Raw genomic sequence first — 27834 nt, forward strand, 5'->3', positions numbered from 1 at the left:
GTTCATCTTCTAGGTCAACATAATGAAAAAAACTAAAAAGCAACTCAAACCATGGATGCATTAGTTACGACATGAATAAACGAAAGCAAATACATCTTTTCTTTTTTTTTTTTAAGATTGTGTTTACCTGAGAGAGCTAGGTAGTGAGAGAGCGTGAGTGAGGGCAGGGGCAAGCAGACTCCCCGCTGAGAAGGGAGCCCTAGGCCGGGCTCTGGACCTGGATCCCAGGAGCAGAGATCATGACCTGAGCCCAAGGCAGACCCTTAACCAACTGAGCCCCTCGGGAGCCCCTCAGTTCTTTGTCTTTTTAAAAGACATAAGAGATTCTTGGGGTACCTGGGTGGCCCAGTCAATTAAGCGTCCGACTCTTGATCTCAGCTCAGATCTTAATCTCGGGGTCATGAGTTTAAGCCCCACCTTGAGCTCCACATTGGGCCTGTTCCCTAAGCCGGTCTTTTGTATGGTTTTTCCAAAACGGTGCACGGATCTGTGTTTACTCCAGCCACCCAAAGTCATGGTTAAGCAAATCCATGAACTCAGACACCTACTTCAAGAGCACTGTTTCTTCTGAGGATTTTAAGCAGCTCTGATTTCCTCAGCCGACAGGACCTATGTTGTTGTTGGCAAATAGGCTTAGAAACAGATATAATGCCAACAATACGGGCCACAAATGATGTACCGCCTGCTCCCTGTCTGCGGGAAGCACGTTACCCTCTTGCCCTGGTGCCGGCCTCCAGTTTCATCCGATTCCTCCGTAGAGTCCTCACGTAGGAGCAACTCTCCTGTCTAGTGGCTCTCAAAATGTGGCCCCTGCAGAAGCAGTAGTAGCAGCACCAGGACTCTGGGACTTGTCAGAAATGAAGACCTGCTTAACTGGACACTCAGGAGGTATAGCCCAGGCACCTTTATTTCAGTGAGACCCCCAGGTGACCTGGACGCACACATTTGAAAACCAGGACCGTGAGCCAGATCTCTGAGGACAGCATCGCAATAACCATTCTCCTGACCACGAGAAAGGGTAATGTGACCCTCTCAGTCACATTATTCCTTCATCACACTAAGCCAAACCTTAACAAGGTCTTAACAAGGAAGTCAGAAAATGTTAAATTCTTAAATTTTGTACTTTTTTTGTCCTAGTTTTCTTTACCCTGTATCACTCATTTTTAAGACCACTCTTCCTCCAAAAACATGCAAAAGGGAAATAAAAAGGTGTAAAGTGAAAGTGTTTCCCTCCCATCACAGCATCTCAGTGCTTCTTCTCAAAGGCAATCACTGCTAGGAACTTCTTATATATTCCTCTATAAATATTCAATCTGTACACAAATCTACAGACAGGATCTTTGTTTTACTGAAATACATACTATCACCATCTATTCTATGCCTCACTCAATTTCTGTGTATTTACTGTAAAAATAAAAAATTTATGTATTTTGTGGTAAAATATAATAGGTAAGCTCAGTTCCATAAACAATTTAAGATATATATATATATATATATATTTTTTTTTTTTTTTTTTTGACATACAGAGATAGATCACAAGTAGGCAGAGCAGCAGGCAGAGAAGGCGGGAGAAGCAGGCTCCCCGTGGAGCAGAAAGCCCGGTGTAGGGCTCGATCCCAGGACTCTGGGATCATGACCTGAGCTGAAGGCAGAGGCTTAACCCACTAAGCCACCCAGGCGCCCCTCATAAACAATTTTAAAGTGAACATCTATGGTAACTACCACCAAGATAAGGAAACCAGAATACCGCCAGCTCCACAGAAGCCCTCCGTATGTGCCTCCCCACTGCCCTTTCTCCTCTCAGCAAATCCCTGACCACAATAGCCTTTCCCATGCACTTCTTTCTTCCTCACTACATACATATGCGTTCTTGGAAAACGCCAAGTGACTCCTGCCTGTATCCGAACTTCTTAGGAACAGACTCACATGGCATATATCCTTAAGTCTTGATTATTCTGCTCAACTTCACGATTATGAAATGTGTACAGGTTGAGTATCTGGCTCTGTTTGACAGGGAAGGAAGAACACGCCACGTTGCAAACAATCTCTAAACAGTGGGAGTAAGTGATTTTTAAGACAAACATTTGTCTGTATTTCTAAGCTTTCCATAATGTAGATTACTAATTATTAATATACGAAAAATTCTGATAAAAGTTATTAAGATAATTGCCCAGCTAAAACTTAGCATTATACACCTGTCTATCTCTCTGGTGTATTCCCTAAAAGGAACATTCTGGTAATTTCAACAATAAAGAACACAGTTCCTAAAGAAAACGTTCAACATTATTGAATTATGAATCAATGTAAGATGTTTTCTTAGAGTGATGACTTTTCCTCAAGATCTCAAATTGGAGATACATATATACAGACATAAACATCTATATATAGCAATATAGGGCGTAATTTATCCTCACACCATTCTTGTGAAGGATTTGAGGTATGTGCATTGAATCACATTAACAGTGATCAGATTAAGTGAAAACGATCATTAATACAAAGTCAAATGCTATACAACCTGACACTGGAAATTTCATCTTCTGACTCAGCCTAGTGCTTCTTAAGTAAGTGTTGGCTTCTACAGCAAGTTCTTACTAGCTACGTCTCCTAGGGCAAAGGAAACAAAAGCAAAAACAAACCATTGGGACTTTATAAAAATAAAAAGTTTCTGCACAGCAAAGGAAATGATCAACAAAACTCAAAGGCAACCTACAGAATGGAAGAAGATATTTGGAAATGGCGTATCTGATAAAGGGTTATTATCCAAAATATATAAAGAACTTATCAAACTCAATACCAAAAAACAATTCAGTTAAAAAATGGGCAGAAGACACGAACAGACATTTTTTCCAAAGAAGACACAGATGGCCAACAGATACAAGAAAAGATGCTCAGTATCACTCATCACCAGGGAAATGCAAATCTAAACTATAGTAAGATGTGACCTCACACCTGTCAGAATGGTTAAAATTAACAACATAGGAAAAACCACGGTGCTGGCAAAGATGCGGAGAAAGGAAAATCCTCTTAAACTGTTGGTGAGAAAGCAAATTGGTGCAGCCACTGTGGTAAAAAGTATGGAGATTCCCCCAAAAAGTTAAAAATACAGCTACCCTATGTCCCAGCAATTGCACTGGTAGGTATTTACCCAAAGGATACAAAAATGCAGATTCAAAAGGACACATGCACCCCAATATTTATAGCAACATTATCGACAATAGCCAAATTATGGAAAGGGCTCAACTGTCCACAGAGTGATGAATGGCTAAAGATGATGTGGGTGTGGGTGTGTGTGTTTATAATGGAATATTCCTCAACCATCAGAAAAGAAAGAAATCTTGCCACTTGCAACAACATGGACGGAGCTCTAGAGTATTACACTAAGCAAAGTCAGTCAGTCAGAGAAAGATAAATACCATATGGTTTTACTCATATGTGGAATTTAAGAAACAAAACAAATGAACACAGGGGAAAAGAGAGGCAAGCCGAGAAACAGACTCTCACCTGTGGAGAACAAACTGATGGTCACTGGAGGGAAGTGGGCAAGGGCATGGCTTACACCGGTGATGGGAATGAAGGACACTTGTGGTGAGCGCTGGGTGTGGTATGTCAGGGATGAATCACTAAATTCTACACTTAAAACCAATACTACGTTGAATGTTAAACCACCGGGATGTAAATAAAAACTTGGAGGGGAAACAAAGAAAAAGATTTGGCTTGAAGCTTTCTTAACTTCAAATCCAAGACATTCTAAAGAATAATAATAAGAAAAACAGGGGTGCCTGCGTGGCTCAGGGGGTTAAGCCTCTGCCTTCGGCTCAGGTCATGGTCTGAGGGTCCTGGGATGGAGCCCCGCATGGGGCTCTCTGCTCAGCGGGAAACCTGCTTCCCCCCTCTCTCTGTCTCTCTCTCTGTCAAATAAATAAATAAATAAAATATCTTTTAAAAAATTTAAAAGAATAGGAAAAACAGAATAGAGAGTCTGCAGCATAAATCTAGCCAAAATCTCAAGACTGATTCCAAAAACACCAGAGACCTGTGAGCTCTCTCCAATTTGCTGAAATGCAGATCATTACGATTACCCCGAAGAGACCCCGCAGACCACTCCTTTGAAAACTATTCAGAAACGACTGCCACGAAAACAGCTGCGGAGAAGTACCGAGGGCTGGGAACCCATTCGCCGTCTGCAGACACACAAGCCACAGGTGACATGAGAGTGTAGGTGATCCAAGCTGGTGATGGTGATGAGTGAACTAACGGCCAAAGTAAGTGACAGCCTGAGCCACAGGCGTCCTGCGGGAAGACGTGTGACTATGCAGAGCAGTGGAGCGCCGCTACTAACAGCCCCTCCAAAGCAGGTATAGCGACCTCCTCCCCACCGCACTCTTCCTCAGTGCCAACTGCTCCATCTCCAAACTTGGCCACTTGCAAACCCAAGCTGCCCGAAGACCTTTCTGCGAGCTTCTACCTTTGCTTTAGGTGTATGCCTTTTTTCTGCTTTACAAGAATCAATTATAATTATATTGTCAGGTGCTCAGCATTTATAATCTGCCACTTAACTTGAATCATCTTTTAAGTCTTACAACATGAGGTCATGTTACCTTGGCTTTTCATTTTTAAAACATTTTGTGATAAAGTTACATCATGTGGGGGCACGTGGATGGCTCAGCTGGTTAAGCCTCTGCCTTGGGCTCAGGTCATGATTTCAGGGTCCTGGGATCAAGTCCCGCATCAGGCTCTCTGCTCATCGGGGAGCCTGCTTCCCTCTCTCTCTGCCTGCCTCTCTGCCTACTTGTGATCTCTCTCTGTCTGTCAAATAAATAAATAAAATCTTTTAAAGAAAAAAAAAGTTATATCATGTGTCCAGACCTCCTCCACAGGGAGAGCCCAGTTCCTGAGTTGGAGGAAGGAGGCAGCTCAAAGGCAGCTCAGAGGACCCTAACCTGGGCAGAAGACACTCCTGTCTACCTTCAGTCATCGCGCAATTACACAAGCGTTTCTGCAGAGGCTGAGGTTAGGAGAAGACATAGAAACCACTACCAAGGGTTCCTCCAAGGCAGAGGAGTGGAAACACGCTATCTTTCCAACAAATTTTTTTTTAATTTTATTTATTTATTTGACAGACAGAGATCACAAGTAGGCAGAGAGGCAGGCAGAGAGAGAGGGGGAAACAGGCTCCCTGCTGAGCAGAGAAGTGGATGCGGGGCTCGATCCCAAGACTTTGAGATCATGACCTGAGCCGAAGGCAGAGGCTTTAACCAACTGAGCCACCCAGGCGCCCCTCCTACAAACTTTTTGGTATGTTTGCCTTGAGTCTAGATCATACCTAGCTATGTTTAGTGTTAGTTCTCTCTCTGACAAATAAAATCTTTAAAAAAAAACGAAAGAAAGAAAGAAAAAGAGAATACAAAGAACAGGGGCACCTGGACGGCTCCATCCGTTACGTGTCTCAGACTCTTGATTCCACTGGGGTTGTGATCACAGGGTCAGGAGACTGAGGGCCGAGGCTCAGCACGGAATCTGCTTGAGATTCTCTCCCCATTCCCGTCTGCCCCTCCCCAACCTCTCTCACCCTTTCTTAAAAAAAAAAAAGCAGTAATTAAACACACACACAAAACATTATTCCCATGTAAGTGGGAAAGTTTTCAGAAGGTATTCTAAGTTTACAATTTTCAAGAACTTGTTCATTATTTGTCTCTTAACTGCCACTGTTGGCCAGAGTGGCAGTAATTTCTATATCTCCTATCTTAAACTGTAAGTACTTTTATTCCACCCAGTTAGGATGTTAGGTATTAGAATCACCCTTTATACTACTGATTATAAAACCTTCTGCCCGGAATGGCTTCCCACAAGCAATCAACTGACCCGGTGTTCATGGAATAGTGTAATTCGTTCCAGCTGTGAAGTCAAATAGCTCTTTGGAGTTCAGCGAGTAATATCCCTCCCAATTCTTCGATTCCACACCTGTAAAATGAGCTTAATAACCACACCTGCTGATGGGAATGTACAGGGTTTAAGAGACAATCCATATAGAGTCAGAATGGTACAATGTAATATGATGATGGCAAACTTGGTAGAAAGCCTGACCCGACCACCATAAGAGCTGTGTGACTTTGGGTAAGTTACTCAACCCCTCACGGCTTGGGTTTCCTCAGCGTGACATGGCCTTCACACACTACCTATGCTATAGTTTGGAGAATAAAATAATCCACGTAAAATACTTAGCACTCCATAAATATAACTGGTTTTAGTATTAAAACTGGTTCTGTTGCTCTACAGTTAAGAGAAGCCTTAAGTGTTTCACGAACAAGGCTGGATTCTTCCCCTCTGCCCTTAGTCAAGTCATCACAACTGATAATCCTAGGGACTCAGAGTTTACTTTAAAGGTTTTTAGATGTTGAAACATGTTAGCAACCAAAATTTCTCTGTTTCTAAATAACAAACTTTTAATATATACCTACTTCTGCAGGACCACTAAACCAGCAAAAATCTTGAAACTCCTTCTAAATCACTAAACTCATTTAAAGTTCTTATAACTTACAAACTCACTAGGTATTTTCACTGCTTATAACTTTGTGCATTCAAAGGCAGGGTTTTTCTTACGTGTTGTTCAATGTACTTGGTGCATCTGCTATAAATTCCCTCCAACTGTTTTGTTTACTGTTTCAGATGGAATAGAAAACATTCACAGAACTCTAAAATTGTGACATTCTCAGCAAAACTGGGCCTACTCCAAGAATTTTCATTGAAACAGAGTTAGATTTAAGATGTTTACGTCCAATCTCTTTGCACCAAAAAATTTCACGTCTCTTCGACAAATGTCCCGGAAGCTGAATTACTTGAAGGAAATCTAATACAAAAAAAGCTGAGAATTTAACAAACTCAGTCAGCCCCAAATCATGGGGCTGCCATCAGTGGAATGTGTCTTACAGGTGCCGGGCCAACCTCACATCAAAACTACCACTCAGTAGAAATTGAAATTCTGCAAAAGCTCTGAGCAAGAATAACCTGATTTGAAAAGTGAAGAACTTGATAAAAATGATCTTGCTGTTATCGGTCCTGTTTCCAGGAGCATACCGGAGCCAGTTCCGGGGTAAATTTACAAACTGGCCAATATTCTCATAGATTTGCTTCCTAATTAAGAGCAAACAGACCCAAACCCTGTCTGTATATGCCTTTTTGAAAACACTGACGATCTAAAATTGCTTTGAAACAGTCTCCATGAAAATAGCATTAATTTTCCAGCCAAAACACAACACAAGGATAGAGAATACTGGGTTAAAAAGCCGAGAGGAAACTTACAAACCATCTTGACTCATTTTACTGAGGAAGAAACTAAATTTTAGGAAGGACAGTGTTATAACAATGCAGTAAAACTGCTTAATGCATAAATCTATTCTACGAAAGGACAATTTCCAACAAAACTTCAGGATTCTAACATTTTGAAAGGCTAAACTTGGGGAGCACTACAAGTGGCTCCCCCTACATTCTGCCCAGGCCCCCCCACGGTGGACAAGAACAGGTAACAGCTGACAGCTGCCAAGTCAACCGGATGGAAGCAGTAATCCTAGTTCATGGATTTAGACTAGATCCAGAACTTAACCACTTTGGTCCTTAACAATGACAGGGGTGTTTTTCCCTGTGGACGATGGACGTAGAGGTTGAAATTTGTTATCATTTTAATCCACTGCTTTGTTACTAAGGAGTCATTAACTTCACTTAAAAATTAAAAGGCAACGGATGATCTTAGCAGCAGTGGTAGCAGTGACACAGTAGTAATCACAACAGCAACACTAACACATAGAGCTCTGTGTGGGACACGATGCTTCACACATTCAGCCTCACATTCAATCATTTAATCATTTAGTCATTGAAGCATTGCCCTCAATGCATTTAATCCTTACAGTTACCATTAAAGAAGGTGTACTGTATTATTCTTATTTTATCAACAAGGAGGTTAAGTAATGTATTCCATGTCCCATGGCTAGTTAAGTAGCAAAGCCAAAATCTGAGCCCACACAGCCTGATTCCAGAGTAAAAATAATGCATTTCATTGATGAAATTAAACTAACTAATGAAATACTGAGGACATCAAAACAAATACATTGCATGGTTTTTAAATTAAAAAGAAAACCAGAGCATTCACCTTGTTTTTCTTCCCTTTAAAACCTGAGTCCCCAAAAGACAAAATGTACTTCAATCTACAAACATGAAAAGACTTGCAAATGCTTCAAGTGCACCTCATTATTTTTTCCCACCATCTATTCTGCAAACTAAGGTCTCTTTTCTAGCTCTCTTGGAAGTAAATTCCACATCCATATACATTAACTACAGGACTCAGAACTGAGGGGGCCTACAGCCACATGACTTTATTATTTGTGCCAAGAAATTCTTACTGAAAGATAAGGCTGTAAATCAGTAAATAACTTCATTGTTGACTTCGGGAACTTCCCAAAAGTCCATTTACCCCAACAATAGACTACTCAAACCGTCCCCTTTTCACACTGTTCCCCCAAATGGACAAACAACTCACTTATCCAACAACTGTGTACTTACAAGACTTGGTTAAGATCCTTGTCTCACTGTTTCCACTAACCCTAAACTACTGTATCAGGAACTTAAGCAGTTTCAATCAGATCACTGCACTGGAGGACCCGCCTTAAATCTCTCAAGGTCAAACCCCAAACTCAATCAACACTGCCAAGTTGTGCTCTCTTGTAGTAAGCCACAGTTCTGCTTGATTAAAGCTATTCTGGCCTTCTCTGGGTGAGTTGAGAGTCAACAGAAGGAAATGAACCCATTAGATTTCAAATGCTCTCTTATCAACAATACCTTTTTAAAAAAATCTCTTCTCCCTATGCTAGACTACAGGTGAAATTAAATATGCCAGGAAGTGAGATCATTATAGAAAAAGATAAACATAAACCAGCAATGAAAGGGTCTGCATAAATCTAACAATTAATTTAACACAGGACTTCAAACTCTATTTCCTGGTAACCACAATTTAAACTAAGCTGAATTGGATTATTTGTACATTTAAAAATGGTCTACCGGGATCCCTAAAATTGAGATTTAGAAAGGAAATTTTAAAAAGCCTTGAAGTGCCAAAATTCAAACTATTATGCCATCTGATTAGATTTTACAAAAATTTCCTTTGATCAACTCATATGTTTCTGTTATGAACCAAAGATAAACACATGAAATACAGCTAATCTTCAAAGACTAGCTCTGACTAAAAACTAAACCAGTATAAATATAAAATCAGTCATTCTGACATTGCCTTTTCATTTAATCATTGTTATTAGATTTCAGATATATTTACCTATGCAATTATTAAAGTATTAACTGGTATTTACTATAATTCTATTTTATTCCTGTCTCTCCAAGCATCACATTTTGCTGAAAAAAATTAAACGAGTTAAAAACCCAATAGAGGGAGAAAAAGGAAAAAAAAGAGAGAAAAAAGATTGAAATGTATGAAGAGGCCAAAGATAAGTTTTTTAATGAAGTTGAGGCCATTAAGCAAGAATTTGTCTCACCACACTGAAATATGTGTGTACATTATGTACGTATCTATGTGTATATCTGTGTATGAGTGTTTGTCTGTATGTATGTGGGTATAAGTGTGTGTGTACTCAGCCCAAGGTAATCCCAATTTTGTTTTCCATAGCTTATCAACACCAAATATTATCATTACTCCCTGTGGCGGTGTTGCTAACCATGTTATTCTAACCATCTTGCTACAGAGCTGTACATGTCGAGTGAAGAACATGGAGGTTAATAGAGACCAGGTAGGCACCTTGGATTCCCTACTCTAATCTGGCAGAAATAGCCTATTATCAGACAGCCTCAGCTCACTTATTATGATACATCCATGAACTTGGCATGATTGCTGTGAATATTAAAGGAGATAATGTATAAGGTACTCAGTTTACAACCCAGTGTAAGGTGTCAAGGTCTCCATAAATGTTCACTAACCATCATGCATGATAGTTCCCTGTAATTGTGGTCCTAAGGATCTACAAGATATTAAAGTACTTCCTCAATAATTCATTCAGTATTCATTCATTATGCAATAAAATCTTTTAAGTTCAGATCCTTTCAACCGATAATTCTATTTCTAGGAAACTAGCCAGAGGAAATGATTAGAGATATTATCAAATATTAATGTACAAATATTCTTTAAAACTTATTTTTAACTTCAAAAACCTGGAAACAACCTAAGTACCCGAATTTTATACTACATCTATAGGACTCTATAGTGTACAAATGCTGAAATACTCATGAGGAATTCAGAGCATCCCCAAAATGCTCCTTAAAATCAAATTAAAATGGTAGCCTATGGACATACATCTCAACCATGTTAACAATTACATGTCAGTTTACACACATTCACACATTCAGAAGAAACGGATTTAGAGGAAATATAAAAATATTAACAACGAAAAAAAATATTAACGACTATCAAGATCATGAGAAAACAGGTAACTTTTACTATTTATTTTCTTACCTTTTTCCCCAAATTTTCTACTCTATACCTGAATTACTTTGATATTTAGAAAAAAATAAAACTAAAAAAACCCTGTTGAATTATGTTTATTATTTAGAATCTCCTAGCTTTTTAAAAGATAATCTTCTAAATTATACCCATCTTGGAGGGGCCAAGATGGCGGAGGAGTAGCACACTGAGATGACATCAGGTCACAGGAGATCAGCTAGACAGTTATCAAACCACTGGGAACACCTACAAGCCCAACAGGAGATGGAAGAGAAGAACAGCAGCAATTCTAGGAACAGAAAATCAACCACTTTCTGAGGTAGAACGTGCAGAGAAGTGACTCCAAATCAACAGGAGTTGGGGTGACAGGGGGGTGGCTCCCAGCAAGGGGCAGAGCAGCAGAGCACAAAATCCAAACTTTTAGAAGTCTGTTCCATGAGGGACGTTGCTCCAGAGGGTAAGCGGAGGTGGAGACCTCCTGGGGACAGTGTGGTCTCAGGACCCTCAGGGTCACAGAAAGATGGAGCGTCTGAGTGCGGCAGAGCTCCCGGGTGTCAGAGCGGGGAAGCCCGCGGGGGAGAGACAGAGGCCAGGAGGGAGCACTCAGCTCGGGGTTGCCATGGACTGTGATCGGAGGCACAGTCGGACCACTGCTGTTCCCGCAGGGACCCCGCAAGTGGCAGACCCGGAGAGAACTACCTTCCTCCCCAGGAAGGAGCGGCACAGGGGCGCGGCAGGAATCTGCTGGGTCTGGAGACTCCATACGGGGCCACGCGCCAGAGACAAAAACACTCGTCCCAGGCCAGGGGAGCTCGGAGCGCGGCCGGAGACCAGGGACATGGGAGGGTTTTCTCTTTTCTCAAGATGGCACTGAGGAGTGGGGCCCCAAGTTCTTGGCTCCTCTGGCCGGAGACGGGCATCTTCATTCCCATCCCCCAGAGCAGTTCAGAAAGTGCTCCGGGAACAAAAGCTCCGAGCACGAACCTGAGCAGATCGCTTTGCCCCACCCCCACCCCCCATAAAGGCGGTGCGGTTCCACCTCAGGCAAAGACAATTGAGAATCGGGGCAAAAGGCCCCTCCCCCAGAAGATCAGCAAGAACATCCAGCCAAGACCAATTTACTGATCAAGGAGAAGAGCACAATTCCAGAAGAGGGGAAAGCAAAGCATGGAATTCATGGCTTTCTCCCCATGATTCTTTAGTCTTGCAAAGGTAATTAAGATTTAAAAAAATTTTTTTTCTTATTCTAATTTTTTTAACTTCTACTCTTTTCTCTTTTAATGTTTTCTTAACTAGTTTATCTTAAAAATTCCTTTCTTGAAATAAATCTTTTTAAACCCTCATTACTATAGTCATATTTTATCCTTCATTGTATCTAACTTTATTTTTTGTACACACATAGGGTTTTTTCTTCTAAAAAATTTTGGGATACAACTTCTAATAGATCAAAATATACCCTAAATCTATCACAGAGCTTGGTTCTAGTCTCCAGCCTGAGCAAATTCTCTCCACTTTTTCTTTCTTTTCCCAATTTATCTTATTAGCTCCTTTTTTAGAATTTTTTTTTAAATTTTCATCTTTACAAACATATGCTATCCCTTCATTGTGCTTACCCTTATTTGTGTGCGTGTGTATACATATATATATTTCATTCTTTAAAATATTGGGAAATTGGGCGCCTGGGTGGCTCAGTTGGTTAAGCGACTGCCTTCGGCTCAGGTCATGATCCCGGAGTCCCGGGATCAAGTCCCACATCAGGCTCCCAGCTCCGTGGGGAGTCTGCTTCTCCCTCTGACCTTCTCCCCTCTCATGCTCTCTCTCTCTCACTCTCTCTCTCAAATAAAATAAATAGAAAATCTTTGAAAAAAAAATAATAAAATAAAATAAAATATTGGGAAATAGTTTCTCACCCTACACCTAAAGGAGCTGGAGAAAGAACAGCAAAGAAAGCCTAAACCCAGCAGGAAAAGAGAAATAATAAAGATCAGAGCAGAAATCAATGAAATAGAAACTAAATGAACAGTAGAACAAATCAATGAAACTAAGAGCTGGTTCTTTGAAAGAATTAGTAAGATTGATAAACCCCTGGCCACACTTATCAAAAAAAAAACAAACAGAAAGGACCCAAATAAATAAAATCATGAATGGAAGAGGAGAAATCACAACCAACACTAAAGAAATACAAACAATTATAAGAACATATTCTGAGCAACCATACACGAGCAAATTTGACAATCTGGAAGAAATGGATGCATTCCTAGAGACATATAAACTACCAAAACTGAGCCAGGAAGAAATAGAAAACCTGAACAGACCCATAACCAGTAAAGAGATTGAAGCAGTCATCAAAAGTCTCCAAAAAAACAAGAGCCCAGGGCCAGACGGCTTCCCAGAGGAATTCTATCAAGCATTTAAAGAAGAACTAATTCCTATTCTCCTGAAACTGTTCCAAAAAATAGAAATGGAAGAAAAATTTCCAAACTCATTTTATGAGGCCAGCATTATCTTGATCGCAAAACCAGACAAAGATCCCATCAAAAAAGAGAATTACAGACCAACATCCTTGATGAACACAGATGCAAAAATTCTCACCAAAATACTAGCCAGTAGGATCCAATGGTACATTAAAAGGATTATTCACCACAACCAAGTGGGATTTATTCCAGGGCCACAAGGTTGATTCAACATCCACAAATTAATCAATGTGATGCAATACATTAATAAAAGAAAGAACAAGAACCATATGATACTCTCAATAGATGCTGAAAAAGCATTTGACAAATACAGCATCTTTTCTTGTTCAAAACTCTTCACAGTGTAGAGAGGTACAGAGGGGTACATACCTCAGTATCATTAAAGCCATCTATGAAAAACCCACAGCGAATATCATTCTCAATGGAGAAAAACTGAGAGCTTTTCCCATAAGGTCAGTAACGTGGCAGGGATGTCCATTATCACCACTGCTATTCAACACAGTACTAGAAGTCCTAGCCTCAGCAATCAGACAACATAAAAAAATAAAAGGCATTCAAATAAGCAAAGAAGTAGTCAAACTACACTCTTTGGAGATGATAGGATACTTTATGCAGAAAATGCAAAGACTCCACTCCAAATCGGCTAGAACTTGTACAGGAATTCAGTCAAGTGTCAGGATATAAAATCAATACACAGAAATCACTTGCATTTCTATACACCAACAGCAAGACAAAGGAAAGAGAAATTATTACAATTGCACCCAAAACCATAAGATACCTAGACATAAACCTAACCAAAGAGGCAAAGAATCTGTACTCAGAAAACAATAAAGTACTCATGAAAGAAATTGAGGAAGACACAAAGAAATGGGAAAATGTTCCATGATCATGGATTGGAAGAACAAATATTGTGAAAATGTCAATGCTACCTAAAGCAATCTATACATTTAATGCAATCCCTATCAAAATCCCATCCATTTTTTTCAAAGAAAAGGAACAAAGAATCCTAAAATTTATATGGAACCAGAAAAGACCTCGAATAGCTAGAGGAATGTTGAAAAAGAAAGCCAAAGTTGGTGGCATCACAATTGCAGACTTCAAGCTCTATTACAAAGCTGTCATCATCAGGACAGTATGGTACTGCACAGAAACAGACACATAGCTCAATGGAACAGAATAGAGAGCCCAGAAATAGACCCTCAACTCTGTGGTCAACTAATCTTTGATAAAGCAGGAAAGAATGTCCAATGGAAAAAAAACACTCTCTTCAACAAATGGTGCTGGGAAAATTGGATAGCCACATGCAGAAAAATAAAACTGGACCATTTCCTTACATCACACATGAAAATAGACTCAAAATGGATGAAGGACCTCAATGTGAGAAAGGAATCCACCAAAATCCTTGAGGAGAACACAGGCAGCAACCTCTTCCACCTCAGCCATGGCAACTTCTACCTAGGAACATCACCAAAGGCAAGGAAAGCAAGGGCAAAAATGAACTATTGGGACTTCATCAAGATTAAAGCTTTTGCACAGCAAAGGAAATAGTCAACAAAACCAAAAGACAACTGACAATGGGAGAAGATATTTGCAAATGACATATCAGATAAAGGACTAGTATCCAACATCTACAAAGAACTTATCAAACTCAACACCCAAAGAACAAATTATCCAATCAAGAAATGGGCAGAGGACATGAACTGACATTTCTGCAAAGAAGACATCCAGATGGCCAACAGACACGTGAAAAAGTGCTCCACATCACTCGGCATCAGGGAAATACAAATCGAAACCACAATGAGATACCACCTCACACCAGTCAGAGTGGCTAAAATTAACAAGTCAGGAAATGACAGATGCGAGCAAGGAAGTGGAGAAAGGGGAACCCTCTTATACTGTTGATGGGAATGCAAGCTGGTGCAGCCACTCTGGAAATCAGCATGGAGGTTCCTCAAAAAGTTGAAAAGAGGGGCGCCTGGGTGGCTCAGTGGGTTAAGCCTCTGCCTTCAGCTCAGGTCATGATCTCAGGGTCCTGGGATCAAGCCCCACATCAGACTCTGCTCAGCAGGGAGCCTGCTTCGCCCTCCTCTGCCTGCCTCTCTGCCAACTTGTGATCTCTCTGTCAAATATATATATAAAATCTTAAAAAAAAAAAAAAAAGTTGAAAATAGAGCTACCCTATGACCCAGAAATCACACTACTGGGCATTTACCCCAAAGATACAAATGTAGTGATCCGATGGGGCACGTGCACCCAAATGTTTATAGGAGCAATGTCCACAATAGCCAAACCATGGAAAGAACCTAGATGCCCATCAACAGATGAATGGATAAAGAAGATGTGGTACATACATTCAATGGAATACTATGCAGCCATCAAAAAAATGAAATCTTGCCATTTGCGACGACGTGGATGGAACTACAGAGTATTATGCTGAGCAAAATAAGTCAATCAGTGAAAGATAATTATCATATGAGGAAGTTGAGAGGCAATGTGGGAAGCTTGAAGGGTAGGAAAGGAATAAATGAAACAAAGATGGGATCAGGAGGGAGACAAATCATAAGAGACTCTTAATCTCACAAAACAAACTGAGGGTTTCTGGGGGGAGGGGGATTGGGAGAGGGTGGTGGAGTTATGGACATTGGGGAAGGGTATGTGCTATGGTGAGTGCTGTGAAGTGTGTAACCTCACGATTCACAAACCTGTACCCCTGGGGCAAATAGTACATTATATGTTAATAAAAAAATTAAAAACTAATTAAAATAAATACTTCAAAAAATTATACCCATCTCATTTCCAAAAGGATTTGGAATAGTTGACAAAACTACATACAACAGACTAAATAAATAGAAGATGACAAATAAGATAAAAACGCCTGCAAACTCTCAGTATACAGCCATATATACAATCTACCTATCTACGCATGTACATACATGTGTGTGTGTCTGTGTGTGTATTTATTTATTTATTCAAAGAATTTTGTTTCAGAAGGAAGTTTCCCCAGCTTTCTCAGAAAGGGCAAACCACGATATGGTAGACATTGTTTTAAATTGTACATTAGGAGAATTACTTCAGTGAATTGAGTGAATCGGTTAAGTGATTGGAAAAGAGGAGGCGGATTAAAAGTCAAGGAATCAAGACCTGAAACAGGATAAGCATGACCATGATCAGCAACTCAAGAAAATCCTTTTTAAGAGTGTAAATATAGATGGAGACAGATTTTTTATCTCATGTCACCTTCGTTCATGTGACTTTAAAGAAAAAATTAAAATATTAAAATTATATTTTAATTTCTGCATATAAAATAAATCAAGAAGTTACCTTGAAGCTAACAAAATCAAGAAGTTACCAAGAAGCTAACAAAATAAGCTCTTATTAACAAAATGCATTTGGGTATATTGTATTCAAGATAGCACTTACCTTCACTGATGGCATGGGGCTTAATAATGCAACAGGTACAATTTGTAAATTTAGCAGTGTTTGCTGGTCCACAAACTCCACTTGAAGGAAAAAATAACTCCATTTCCTAAAGACAGAGAGAAATAAATTTGACCTATGTAATCTCTTAGCTCGAACTTCTGGGATATTTATGTGAGAGGTGGAAAAACTATGCAATTACTTTTGAAGTTCGTAATATAAATTATTCACTTCAAGTTTTCTAAAAATGATTTTTACAAAGGCTAACTGACTTACAGAACCCGTTTTAAGTCTTATAATCAAAAGATCATATAAAAAGTATTAATTAGAGTAATGAGAGTATGTATCATTCTGCCCCAGGATTAAAACTAATAACATCTTAACATACTTTGAATATGGACAATAATGAATACAAAGTTCTCATTTTCCCCAAAGCATTAGTTCATAGACACAGGTCCAATTTTAAACTTTCTATTAAAATATGTAAAATTAAAAAGTAGGCATTCTTTATAGAAGCAGATTCATATTTAAGAATCAAAACCACAAAATTAGTTTTAACTAGTTAAAACCAATGACCTGGGGCACCTGGCTGGTTCAGTCAGTAGAGCATGAAACTCTCGATCATGGGGTTGTAAGTTCAAGCCCTATGTTGGGTGTAGAGATTACTCAAAAATAAAATCTTAAAAAGAAAAAACTAATGAACTTACTACAGTTCTAGCAAACAATTAGATCATATAAACTGTATTTTATAACCAGATTCAAGCTACGTGATTTGCTTTGCACACCGTTCAGAGAGGACAACTCAGCAACTTGAACTAGCCACAAACACGGTCACACTAAGAATTTAGATCTTTCCTGCCTTTAAGCTTTTGTTACTGTTGTTTCTACTATTCCCTAGAGAACCCTCTCTCTCAGGCTCCAAAGAGTTCCACCAACTTAAGCTGGTGATGCTCCTAGTGAGTCCCCTATACTTTTATAAAATTGTGGTTTGGGGGGTAATTGCCCATCACAAATGTTAAGTGTGAAGCAAGTAACTAACCTGCATAGCACTGTAGGTCCTTTAGCACCTAAGACAAACGGCTCAAAGTAAATCGCATTTTTCGATGAATTTAAGAATGGGAAGATCACAGACTGTGTTAATGTGCCACATCGATGTACAATTTTAAGAACCACAGAGAAGATGAGGAATTGTCTGAAGAGTAATGATATGCCTGTGCACTCCTGACACAAAGACCTTTCAGAATGAAAATGCTCTATTCCTTGGACAGCAAGTGCTTTTTCACCATACTGCTGCCTTCATTACTCTCCCTGAGTAGTACAAAGAGTGATGAACAACCTCCCGCCATCTGTCCGGTCACGGCTCCCACGCGCCCGGCTCCAGTCCAGCCTCCTTCCTAAACTCCACCGCTACACCTGCGCCACCCCCACTTGGAGATAATTCCTATTGAAAACGTCCTGATTTCCGCTGACCCCGCAAGTCTGTGCACTCCCTCCCTGTTGTTCCTGCCCCTCCGACTGCACAGGCCAACCGAAAAAAAAAACCCACTCCTGTCCTTTTCCTAGCCATCCACTCAGTCTCTCAGGAAACCGTTCGGAATGCTTCCAGAATCCAGCCACTTCCACATGTCACCCTGGTCCAGGCCCAGCACCAGAGCGCCCTTTGACACTGCTCTAACCTAGTGACCTCCCATGCCCGCTTCCTCCCCACACACCCACGCCCACCTGGCCTGATGGATTCTCAGCACGGCAGCAGCAGGAAACCTGTAAAACATCACGCCCCTTCTCTGCGCAGACTCTCCAAGGGTCTTTCACCTCCTTCGGAAAGAACGCTGAAGCTCTGAATGTCTGGAAGGCCGGACGCGGTCTGGCCCCCAGCAATTCCCTGAGCCAGTCCCCTCGTCCCGTGAAAACACTTAGACTTCCCACCCGGCCTCGCTGGCCTCATGCACTCACCGTTTACCTGAAAGTAGCCAACGTGTTCCCACCTCACAAACGTCACGGGTGTTGTTCCCTTTCTCCCGGGACACTCCTTCTCCGGGATATTTGCTTGGTTTTCTCCCTCACCTCCTTCTGGTCTCTACCAGAACATAACATGAAGACTTCCTGACCCTACCCTTAGTAGCATTCCTCGCCTCTACTCGACACACAATCCTTCCCCCAGCCTGGTCTTTTTCTACGCCTTCTCCTGTTTTATCTTCTCAGAGCACTGACCATCCGACACGTTTTATGCCTGTTTACTTACTACCCAGCAGCACCCAACCATCGCAATGGATGGACGCTTCAAGGGAGTCAGGACCTGGTCTGGTTCACTAGTGACTTCCCATATTTTGAACTGACTGAAATTCAGAAACGAATAAATTCTGCACATGCTCAATAGAATCGATCTATCCACATTGCCGAAATGAGAGAAATGACACCCTGAAAACCTGAGGAACAAGCCCTTATGGGTTCGCAAGTGGCAAAGCCAGTATTTAAATCCAGGTCATGCTGGTTCCAAAGCCCTGAGCCTTTTCCACATCTGCCTTTCAAAAAAAAGAAGCTGGGGCGCCTGGGTGGCTCAGCGGGTTAGGCCTCTGCCTTCAGCTCAGGTCATGGTCCCAGGGTCCTGGGATTGAGTCCCACATCGGGCTCTCTGCTCAGTGGGGAGCCTGCTTCCTCCTCTCTCTCTCTCTGCCTGCCTCTCTGCCTACTTGTGATCTCTCTGTCAAGTAAATAAATAAAATCTTTAAAAAAGAAATAAAAAAAAAAAAAAAGTAAAGAAGCTGTGCTCAATTGTTCCACTTCAGTTTTAAACAATTATTGGGCCAATTATTTCAATTGTTTTGGTCTCAACTTTCATTTCTTTTCTTCCTCAACTTTAAGAAAATGAAAATGCCAACTTTCCAAGTACTCATTTACATATGCTGAGTGAATATGTATTTAAGCAAGGAATATAAAGGTTTTATTTAAATACACATTCTGAGTGACAGGGAGTAACTCTATTCCATGGCTTTGCTTTCTCTTTCTCCCTACATAGTTGGGCCTATCCGTCCCAATCACCAATCCGAGCTAACATTTGCAAGAGCGCTTCTACCAGGTCATTGCCACAGCAACTCAATCAGAGATTTCACACAAATGTAAAGTCACACAAAAAAATTCTCCTTTGTGATTTGAGCTGCTTAAACCCATGGCATAAAGCTCCTCTCCTTCCAAGGGCCCCTGCTATTACTTGTAGCCTTTTATATGCTCCTAAACTGCCTCACAGCAAAAGACAGAGATATGGAACTTTCTCAAAAAACAGAATAGACTCATAGAATCTTCAATTTTTTTTTTAACATTTAACAAATTTAAAAAATTGTTTTTAAATTTAACAAATATTTATTTAACAAACTGTAAAGTATATAGTTGCACTACATAAATTTCACCTAAGAGCTCACGGTATTCTCACTAAAACATCTGACTACTCTACATTCATATCTTTAATTACCATAATAAAAGTATCATGAAATGGCTGCCAGTTAAATGTTTCTCCAAAACTTTTATAATTTTAAATAAATATTCTTTTTGTAAATGCCCTAAAACATTAAAATATTGAACTTTCTCTTTACATACTCTAATATCAAATAAGAAATCTGTTCTCAGAAAATCTAAAAACTAAGAAATAAAATAGGAAGTCACATGACTTAGCTTCATATTTAGCTCTATGATGCAGCCTTATGTACAAATAAAAACAATTAAGAACCTAACAAAATGTCCAAAAGTAAGGGGATGTTTAAATAAATGTTAAATTCATACCACAAATATTCTGCACCCACTGAAGCTTACCCTTACAACAGTAATCTGGTAATGTGTAAAATGTTGTATTAAGTGAAAAAAGGAATCAAATTAAATTAAAATCATGTATGTGGTGTTTAGTTTGTAAATTATATAAATAATCAAGGGAACGAGCAGGAAGAAATATGCCATAAACAGCTGTAAACATCACTGGCAGGATGACTAATGCCAAACTTATGTTCTCAATTTCCAAATTCTCCAGAGTGTTTCTGTTACTTCTGTGTTTTAAAAGACTATAATGGGAGTACCTGGGTGGCTAAGTTAAGCATTTGCCTTCAGCTCAGGTCATGATCCCCGAATGCTGGGATTGAGCCCCACACAGGCTCCCTGCTCAGCGGGGAGTCTGAGTCTGCTTCTCCCTCTCCCTGCCCTCTCTGTGCTCTCTCTCACTATCACTAAAAAATAAAATATAAAATAAAATATAAAATGAAACGAAATAGATAACAAAATATAGAAAACAAAATACAAAACAGAAAACACAACACAACACAAAATGAAATAAAAAACTGTAATGTTTAAAACCAGGTAGGCCACCACTTCAGCGCACATGGTGGAAGCTGGTGGTCAAGCACAGAGCTGTGGAGCCAGAGATGACCGGGCTCAAGTCCTCATAAGGCCAAGGTGTTTAAACTCACTGAGTCTCAGTTCCTGCTAAATTGGGACGATATAAGCAAATGCATGGGAGACTGTGAGAATTAAATGAGATACTAAAGTGTCTGAAACAGTGCCTATCACATAGTGAGCACTTAATAAACATAAGGTTTATTGTTGCTTTGAATTCCAAAATTTTGTGAACACCAGTGACCTAGAACCTGGAGGTATGACAATGAATTGGACATCCTCAAAGAATTCAGTCTATCAGGAGGGTAAACAAACACAAATGCTTTTAAAATATGGTAAGCAGTAGAGCTATGCAGTAGGTATGAAGCAAGCATCATGGAAGGGTACCTTACAGAGAACTAAGAAATAGATAATAGTTGATCAGAGTTACTGTTACTGGTTTTTAAGTTTTGTTGAGGTCAAATTAGCATGCTTTAAAATGAGTATATTTAAAGGATACAATCTGATGTTTTGACACTTGTTTATTCGTGTGGAAACATCACCACAATCAAGATAATAAATATATCAGTCACCCCTCCTTCCTTTGGGTAATACCTTTCTTCTGCCTTTCCCTGCCTCCCCTATCATTAACTATTACCATTACCTCCCTTACCATTAATAAGTTGGCCCTGTAATCAATGACCTGTTTCCCACCATTATGAATTAGTTTAATTTTTAAAAACTATACTTAAATTACATAGTATGTACTCTTGTCTAGCTTTCACTTATCAAGATTACTTTGAGATTCATCGACTGTACTGTATATCAATATTTCATTCCTTTTTATAGCCAAATACTATTCTTTGTGTTAATATCATGGTTTGTTTATCCATTCATCTCTTCAACAGTTGGGCTATTTCTAGTTTTTGGATATACAAATAAGGCTCCTATGAACAAAACTGTTATGTACAAAGTCTTTGCATTGGTATTTCTTATCATTTCTCCCGGGAAAATACTTAAGAGAAGAATGCTTGGACCATAGGGTAGGTATATGTTTAGCTTTTAGATAACTGCCAAACTGTTCTCCAAAGTGACCGTACCCTTTTAAATTCTCAGCAGCATAAGACAGTTCTAGTTTCCCCTCACAATTGCCACTTGAAATGGTCAAGTTTTTTTAAGCCTTAACCATTCTAAAAGGTGAGTAGTGCATCTCACTGTGGTTTTAATTAGTACTTCCAAAATGTCTAATGATGCTGTATATTTTTAATGTGCACTTATATACACATTCATGTGTCATCTTTAGTTAAGTGCCTGTTCAATTTTTTTGCTCATTTTTAATTGGGATGTTTAATTTCTTAGGTGTGAAATCAGCATAAAGACAAATAGATTAGAGTCAAGATGGCGGAGAACTGGCAGACTGAGATGACATCAGGTTGCAGGAGTCCAGCTACATAGTTATCAAACCATTCGGAACACCTACAAACTCAACACAAGATTGAAGAGAAGAAGAGCAGCAATTCTAGAAACAGAAAATTGACTACTTTCTGAAAGGTAGGACATGCGGAGAAGTGAATCCGAAACAATGGGAAGACTGGGGGGGGGGGGTCCTGGCAAGTGGAGCAACGGAGCACAAAATTTGAACTTTTAAAAGTCTGCTCCACTGAGGGACATCACTCCAGAGGCTAAGCAGGGGTGGAACCCTCGCAGGGACAGCATGGTCTCAGGTCCCGTGGGGTCATGGAAGGATCAGGGATGTCTGAGTGTACAGAGAACTCGCAGGTATTAGGGCAGGGAAGCCACCTACAGAGATGGAGCCAAGGAGTGAGCTCCGAGCTCGGAGTTACCTTAAACTGTGATCCCTGGCACAGTCAGGCTACTGCTCTTTGAGCAGGTACCCCACAAGTGGCAGATCTGGGGAGACCCCCCTGGAAGAGCAGAGCCACAAGAATCTGCTGGGTTTGGAGACTCCAGAGGGGGCCGTGTGCCAGAGAGAGAAACAGTCACAGGCCAGGGGAGCACAGCTGGAGACAAGGAAGATGGGAGGGACTGACTGGTTTTCTCTGAGGGCGCAGTAAGGAGTAGGGCCCGAGCTCTTGGCTCCTACCGGCCAGAGACTGGGCGGCCGCCATCTTCGTTCCCGTCCTCCAAAGCAGTACAGAAAGCACTCAGGGAACAAAAGCTCCCAGTGTGAACCCAAGCAGACTGCTTAGCCCAGCCCCTGGCAAAGGTGGTACAGTTCCGCCTCAAGCAAAGACATTTGAGAATCATGGCAAGAGGCCCCTCCTGCAGAGGAACGGCAAGAATATCCAGCCAAGACCAAGCTCACTGTCAAGGAGAACAGCGGAATTCCAGAGGAGGGGAAAGCAAAACATGGAATTCATGGCTTCCTCCCCATGATTCTTTAGTCTTGCAAAGTTAATTAAATATTTTTAATTTTATCTTTTTTATTCTAATTTTTTAAACTTTTCCTCTTTCCTCTTTTAATGTTTTTAAACTAGTTTATCTTAACAATAGCTTTCTTAAAAAAATCTTTTAAAACCTTCATTATTATAGTCATATTTTACCCTTCATTGTATCTAACTTTATTTTTTGTATACATACAGGGTTTTTTCTTCTAAAAAATTTTGGGATACAATTTCTTTTAATAGATAAAAATATACCCTAAATCCAGCACAGGGCTTTGTTCTGATCTCCAGCCTGAGCAAGTTCTCTCTACTTTCTTTTTCTTTCTTTTCCCAACCAACTATTCTTATCAATTCCTTATTTAGAATTTTTTTAATAAATTTTTATCTTTACAGTCATACTCCATCCCTTCATTGTGTTTACCCTTATTTTTGTATATATATGTTTTTCTTTCTTTAAAATTATGGGAGGTAGTTTCTTCTAAGAGACAAAAATATACCCAAAATCAAGTGGTTGGCTCTGTTCTATTCACCAGTCTAATATATATATATATTTTTAAAAATTTTTTAAACCTTTTTTTTAAGACTTTATGTATTTTTTTAACACAGAGAGGATCACAGGTAGGCAGAGAGGCAGGCAAAGAGAGAGGGGGAAGCAGGCTTCTTGCTGAGAAGAAAGCCTGATGTGGGGCTCAATCCCAGGACCTTGAGATCATGACCTGAGCTGAAGGCAGAGGCTTAACCCACTGAGCCACCCACATGCCCCAAACTTCTTTTTGCTCCCTTTCTTCTCCCCCCAATTTGGAATATCTTCTGATTTGGTTAGCATATATTTTTCTGGGGTCTTTGCCACCCTTTTAGTATTTCATTCTCTCGTTCATATGTTCTTATCTGGATAAAATGACAAGGCAGAAAAACTCACCACAAAAAAAAAAAAAAAAAAAAAAAGAGGCAGTACCAAAGGCTAGGGACTTAATCAATATAGAAGTTGGTAATATGTCAGACCTAGAGTTCAGAATGATGATTCTCAAGGTGCTAGCTGGGCTCGAAAAAGGCATGGAAGATATTAGAGAAACCTTGTCTGGAGAAATAAAAACCCTTTTTGGAGAAATAAAACAACTAAATTCTAACCAAGCTGAAATCAAAAAAGCTATTAATGAGTTGCAATTAAAAAAGGAGGGTCTTACTGCTAGGATAAATGAGGCAGAAGAGAGAATTAGTGATATAGAAGACGAAATGATGGAGAATAAAGAAGCTGAGCAAAAGAGAGACAAACAACAAACGGACCACAAGAGGAGAATTAGATAAGTGATACCGTAAGATGAATCAACATTAGAATAATTGGGATTCCAGAAGAAGAAGAAAGGGGGGGCAGGGCAGAAGGTATATTAGAGCGAATTATTATAGAGAATTTCCCTAATATGGCAAAGGGAACAAGCATCAAAATCCAGGAGACACACAGAACCCCCCTCAAAATCAATAAAAATAGGTCCACACCCCATCATTTAATAGTAAAACTGAAATGTCTTAGTGACAAAGAGAAAATACTGAAAGCAGCCGGGGACAAGAAGTCTGTAAAATACAATGGTAAAAATATTAGATTGGCAGCAGACTTATCCACAGAGAACTGGCATGATATATTCAGAGCACTAAATGAGAAAAACATGCAGCCAAGAATACTATATCCAACTAGGGTATCCTTGAAAATAGAAGGAGAGATAAAAAGCTTCCAAGACAAACAAAAACTAAAAAAAATTATAAACACCAAACCAGCTCTACAGGAAATATTGAAAGGGGTCCTCTAATCAAAGAGAGAGTCTAGAAGTAGTAGACCAAAAAGAAATAGATAGATATAATATACAGTAGTACTTACCTTACAGGCAATACAATGGCACTAAATTCATACCTCTCAATAGTTATCCTGAATGTAAATGGGCTAAATGCCCAATCAAAAGACACAGGGAATCAGAATGGATAAAGAAAAAAACCCATCAATATGCTGTCCACAAGAAACTCATTTTACACACAAAGACACCTCCAGATTTAAAGTGATGGGGTGGAAAACAATTTACCATGCCATTGGACATCAAAAGAAAGCTGGGGTGGCAATCCTTAAATCAGATAAATTCAATTTTAAGCCAAAGACTATAATAAAAGATGAGGAAGGACCCTATATCATACTCAAAGGGTATGTCCTACAAGAAGATCTAACAATTTTAAATATCTATGCCCCTAACACGGGAGCAGCCAAATATATAATCCAATTCACAACAAAATCAAAGCAGCATATCAACAATAATACAGTAATAGTAGGGGACTTTAACACCCCCCTCACTGAAATGGACAGATCATCCAAGCAAAAGATCAACAAGGAAATAAGGTCTTAAATGACACATTGGACCAGATGAACATCACAGATGTATTCAGAACATTCCATCCCAAAACAACAGAATACACATTCTTCTCTAGAGCACATGGAACATTCTCCAGAACAGATCACATCCTGGGTCACAAATAAGGTCTCAATCAGTACCAAATGACCGGGATCATTCCCTGCATATTTTCAGACCACAATGCTCTGAAGCTACAACTCAATCACAAGAGGAAAGTTGGAAAGAACCCAAATACATGGAGCCTAAAGAGCATCCAACTAAAGAATGAATGGCGGGCGCCTGGGTGGCTCAGTGGGTTAAGCCTCTGCCTTCAGCTCGGTCATGATCCCAGGGTCCTGAGATCAAGCCCTGCATTGGGCTCTCTGCTCAGCAGGGAGCCTGCTTCCTCTCTCTCTCTGCCTGCCTCTCTGCTGACTTGTGATCTCTCTGTCAACTAAATAAAAATAAAATCTTAAAAAAAATGGGTCAATTAGGAAATTAAAGAAGAACTGAAAAAATTCATTGAAAATGATAATGAAAACACAACAGTTCAAAATCTGTGGGACATAGCAAAGGTGTTCCTGAGAGGAAAATACATAGCCATATAAGCGTTTCTCAAGAAACAAGAAAGGTCTCAAGTATACAACCTACCCCTACACCTAAAGGAGCTGGAGAAAGAACAGCAAAGAAAGACTAAATCCAGCAGGAGAAGAGAAATCCTAAGGATTAGAGCAGAAATCAATGAAATAGAAACCAAAAAAACAGTAGAAGAAATCAACAAAACTAGGAGCTGGTTCTTTGAAAGAATTAGTCAGACTGATAAACTCCTGGCCAGACTTATCAAAAGACAAATAGATCAATAAAGCAGAAAGAATACAGAAATACACTCACAGATATATATAGTAAACAAAAATGACAAATGTGCAAAGGCAATTAAGTGGGGAAAAATTTGTGATTTCAACTAGTGGTGCTAGAACAATCAGATGTCTATATGCAAAACAATAAATTTGGGTTATGTATCATAACATATAAAAATTAACTTGCGATGGATCATGAAGCTAAATATAAAAACAAAAACTATGAAATTTCTAGAAGAAAACAAAAGGGAAAATTTTGTGACCTTGGAAGAGGTCGCAATTTGTCAGATGAGAAACCACAATGGAAGAATGAATTGATAAACTGACTTTCACCAAAACTGAAAACTTCTCCTCCTCTAAGGACATCGGTAAAGAGAATAAAAATGCAAACAACACACTGTGAGAAAATATTTGCCAATCATATTTCCATGTAAAAAATCTGTATCCGTAATATATAAAGAATTCTGAGCCAAGTTTTAAAGGGCCAATAAAACTACCTGGGTAAAGGGAGAGATGGTATGCCAAAGCAGAGGGTAGAAAGAGTAAAACCAAGAAAGCGAGAAAACCAGCCTGAAGAGGAAGAGGCAGGACATGGACTGGAGAAGAGGCATTCAGAGCATTTTCATCAAACCGTTAAGGAGCTGGAACTTGATTCTGGGGGGAATGCAGTCCTCTGGGACATTTCTAGTAGAGCTGTGACATGGACAGATCAGATTCTTCAGACAGCTTGCTCTGAAACCTATGTGGAAGAGGAATTTGAGGGAGAAAGTCTGAGCCAGAGCGGTTGCAGCAGCCCAGGTCACAGCTAGAACAGTGGGAGTTGGAATGAAGGAAAAGGAGAGAATTGAAGAAAATGCTTAGATGGTAAATCTATACAACTTTTTACTCATTAGATGTAGGGGGAAAAGGAGGCAGAAGCAGGGCGCCTGGGTAGCTCAGTCAGTTAAGCATCTGCCTTTGGTTCAGGTTATGATCCCAGGGTCCTGGGATCGAGCCCCACATCAGGCTCCCTGCCCAGCAGGAAACCTACTTCTCCCTCTCCCTCCCACTCTCCATACTTGTGCTGGCGCACGCTCTCTCTCTTTCTCTGTCAAATAAATAAAGAAAATCTTAAAAAAAAAAAAAAAAAAAGAGAGAGGCAGAAGTAGATTTACTGGTCTCAAGTTTCTTTGCTAATGATACGCAGAACACAAAAGGAATAGTTTGATAAGTTTTAAATAGTTCAGTTTTGGATGCACTGTTTGAGTATGAGTCTGAAACTCTAAGGGAAACCCTACACACAGAATTAACTAATTCGTTAATTTTTCCACATAAAATTATCTAGTACAATTTCTGATTAATCAGTCTATCGCTTGCCCACTGACTTATAACCCCCCAAGTTCTCATTACTTGTGGGTAATTTCCCGAGCACTTGGGCTAGGACCCTGACACACTTGTCTACTCCCATGTCATCTCACACTGCTT

At 39.9% G+C, this 27834-nt stretch overlaps 1 protein-coding gene across 4 annotated transcripts in view; it reads right to left on the reverse strand.

Annotated features, from left to right (window-relative positions):
* Positions 1-27834, reverse strand: part of NME7 (NME/NM23 family member 7) — a 288348-nt gene that overhangs the window by 201854 nt on the left and 58660 nt on the right. For all 4 annotated transcript variants that reach the window (XM_044266903.1, XM_044266902.1, XM_044266905.1 and 1 more), the window contains exon 7: positions 16390-16495. In XM_044266903.1, the coding sequence (XP_044122838.1) occupies positions 16390-16495 (106 nt within the window). The remainder of the gene's footprint in view (positions 1-16389; positions 16496-27834) is intronic.

The sequence above is a fragment of the Neovison vison genome, chromosome 10 (assembly GCF_020171115.1).
Source record: "Neovison vison isolate M4711 chromosome 10, ASM_NN_V1, whole genome shotgun sequence".
Lineage (NCBI taxonomy): Eukaryota > Metazoa > Chordata > Mammalia > Carnivora > Mustelidae > Neogale > Neogale vison.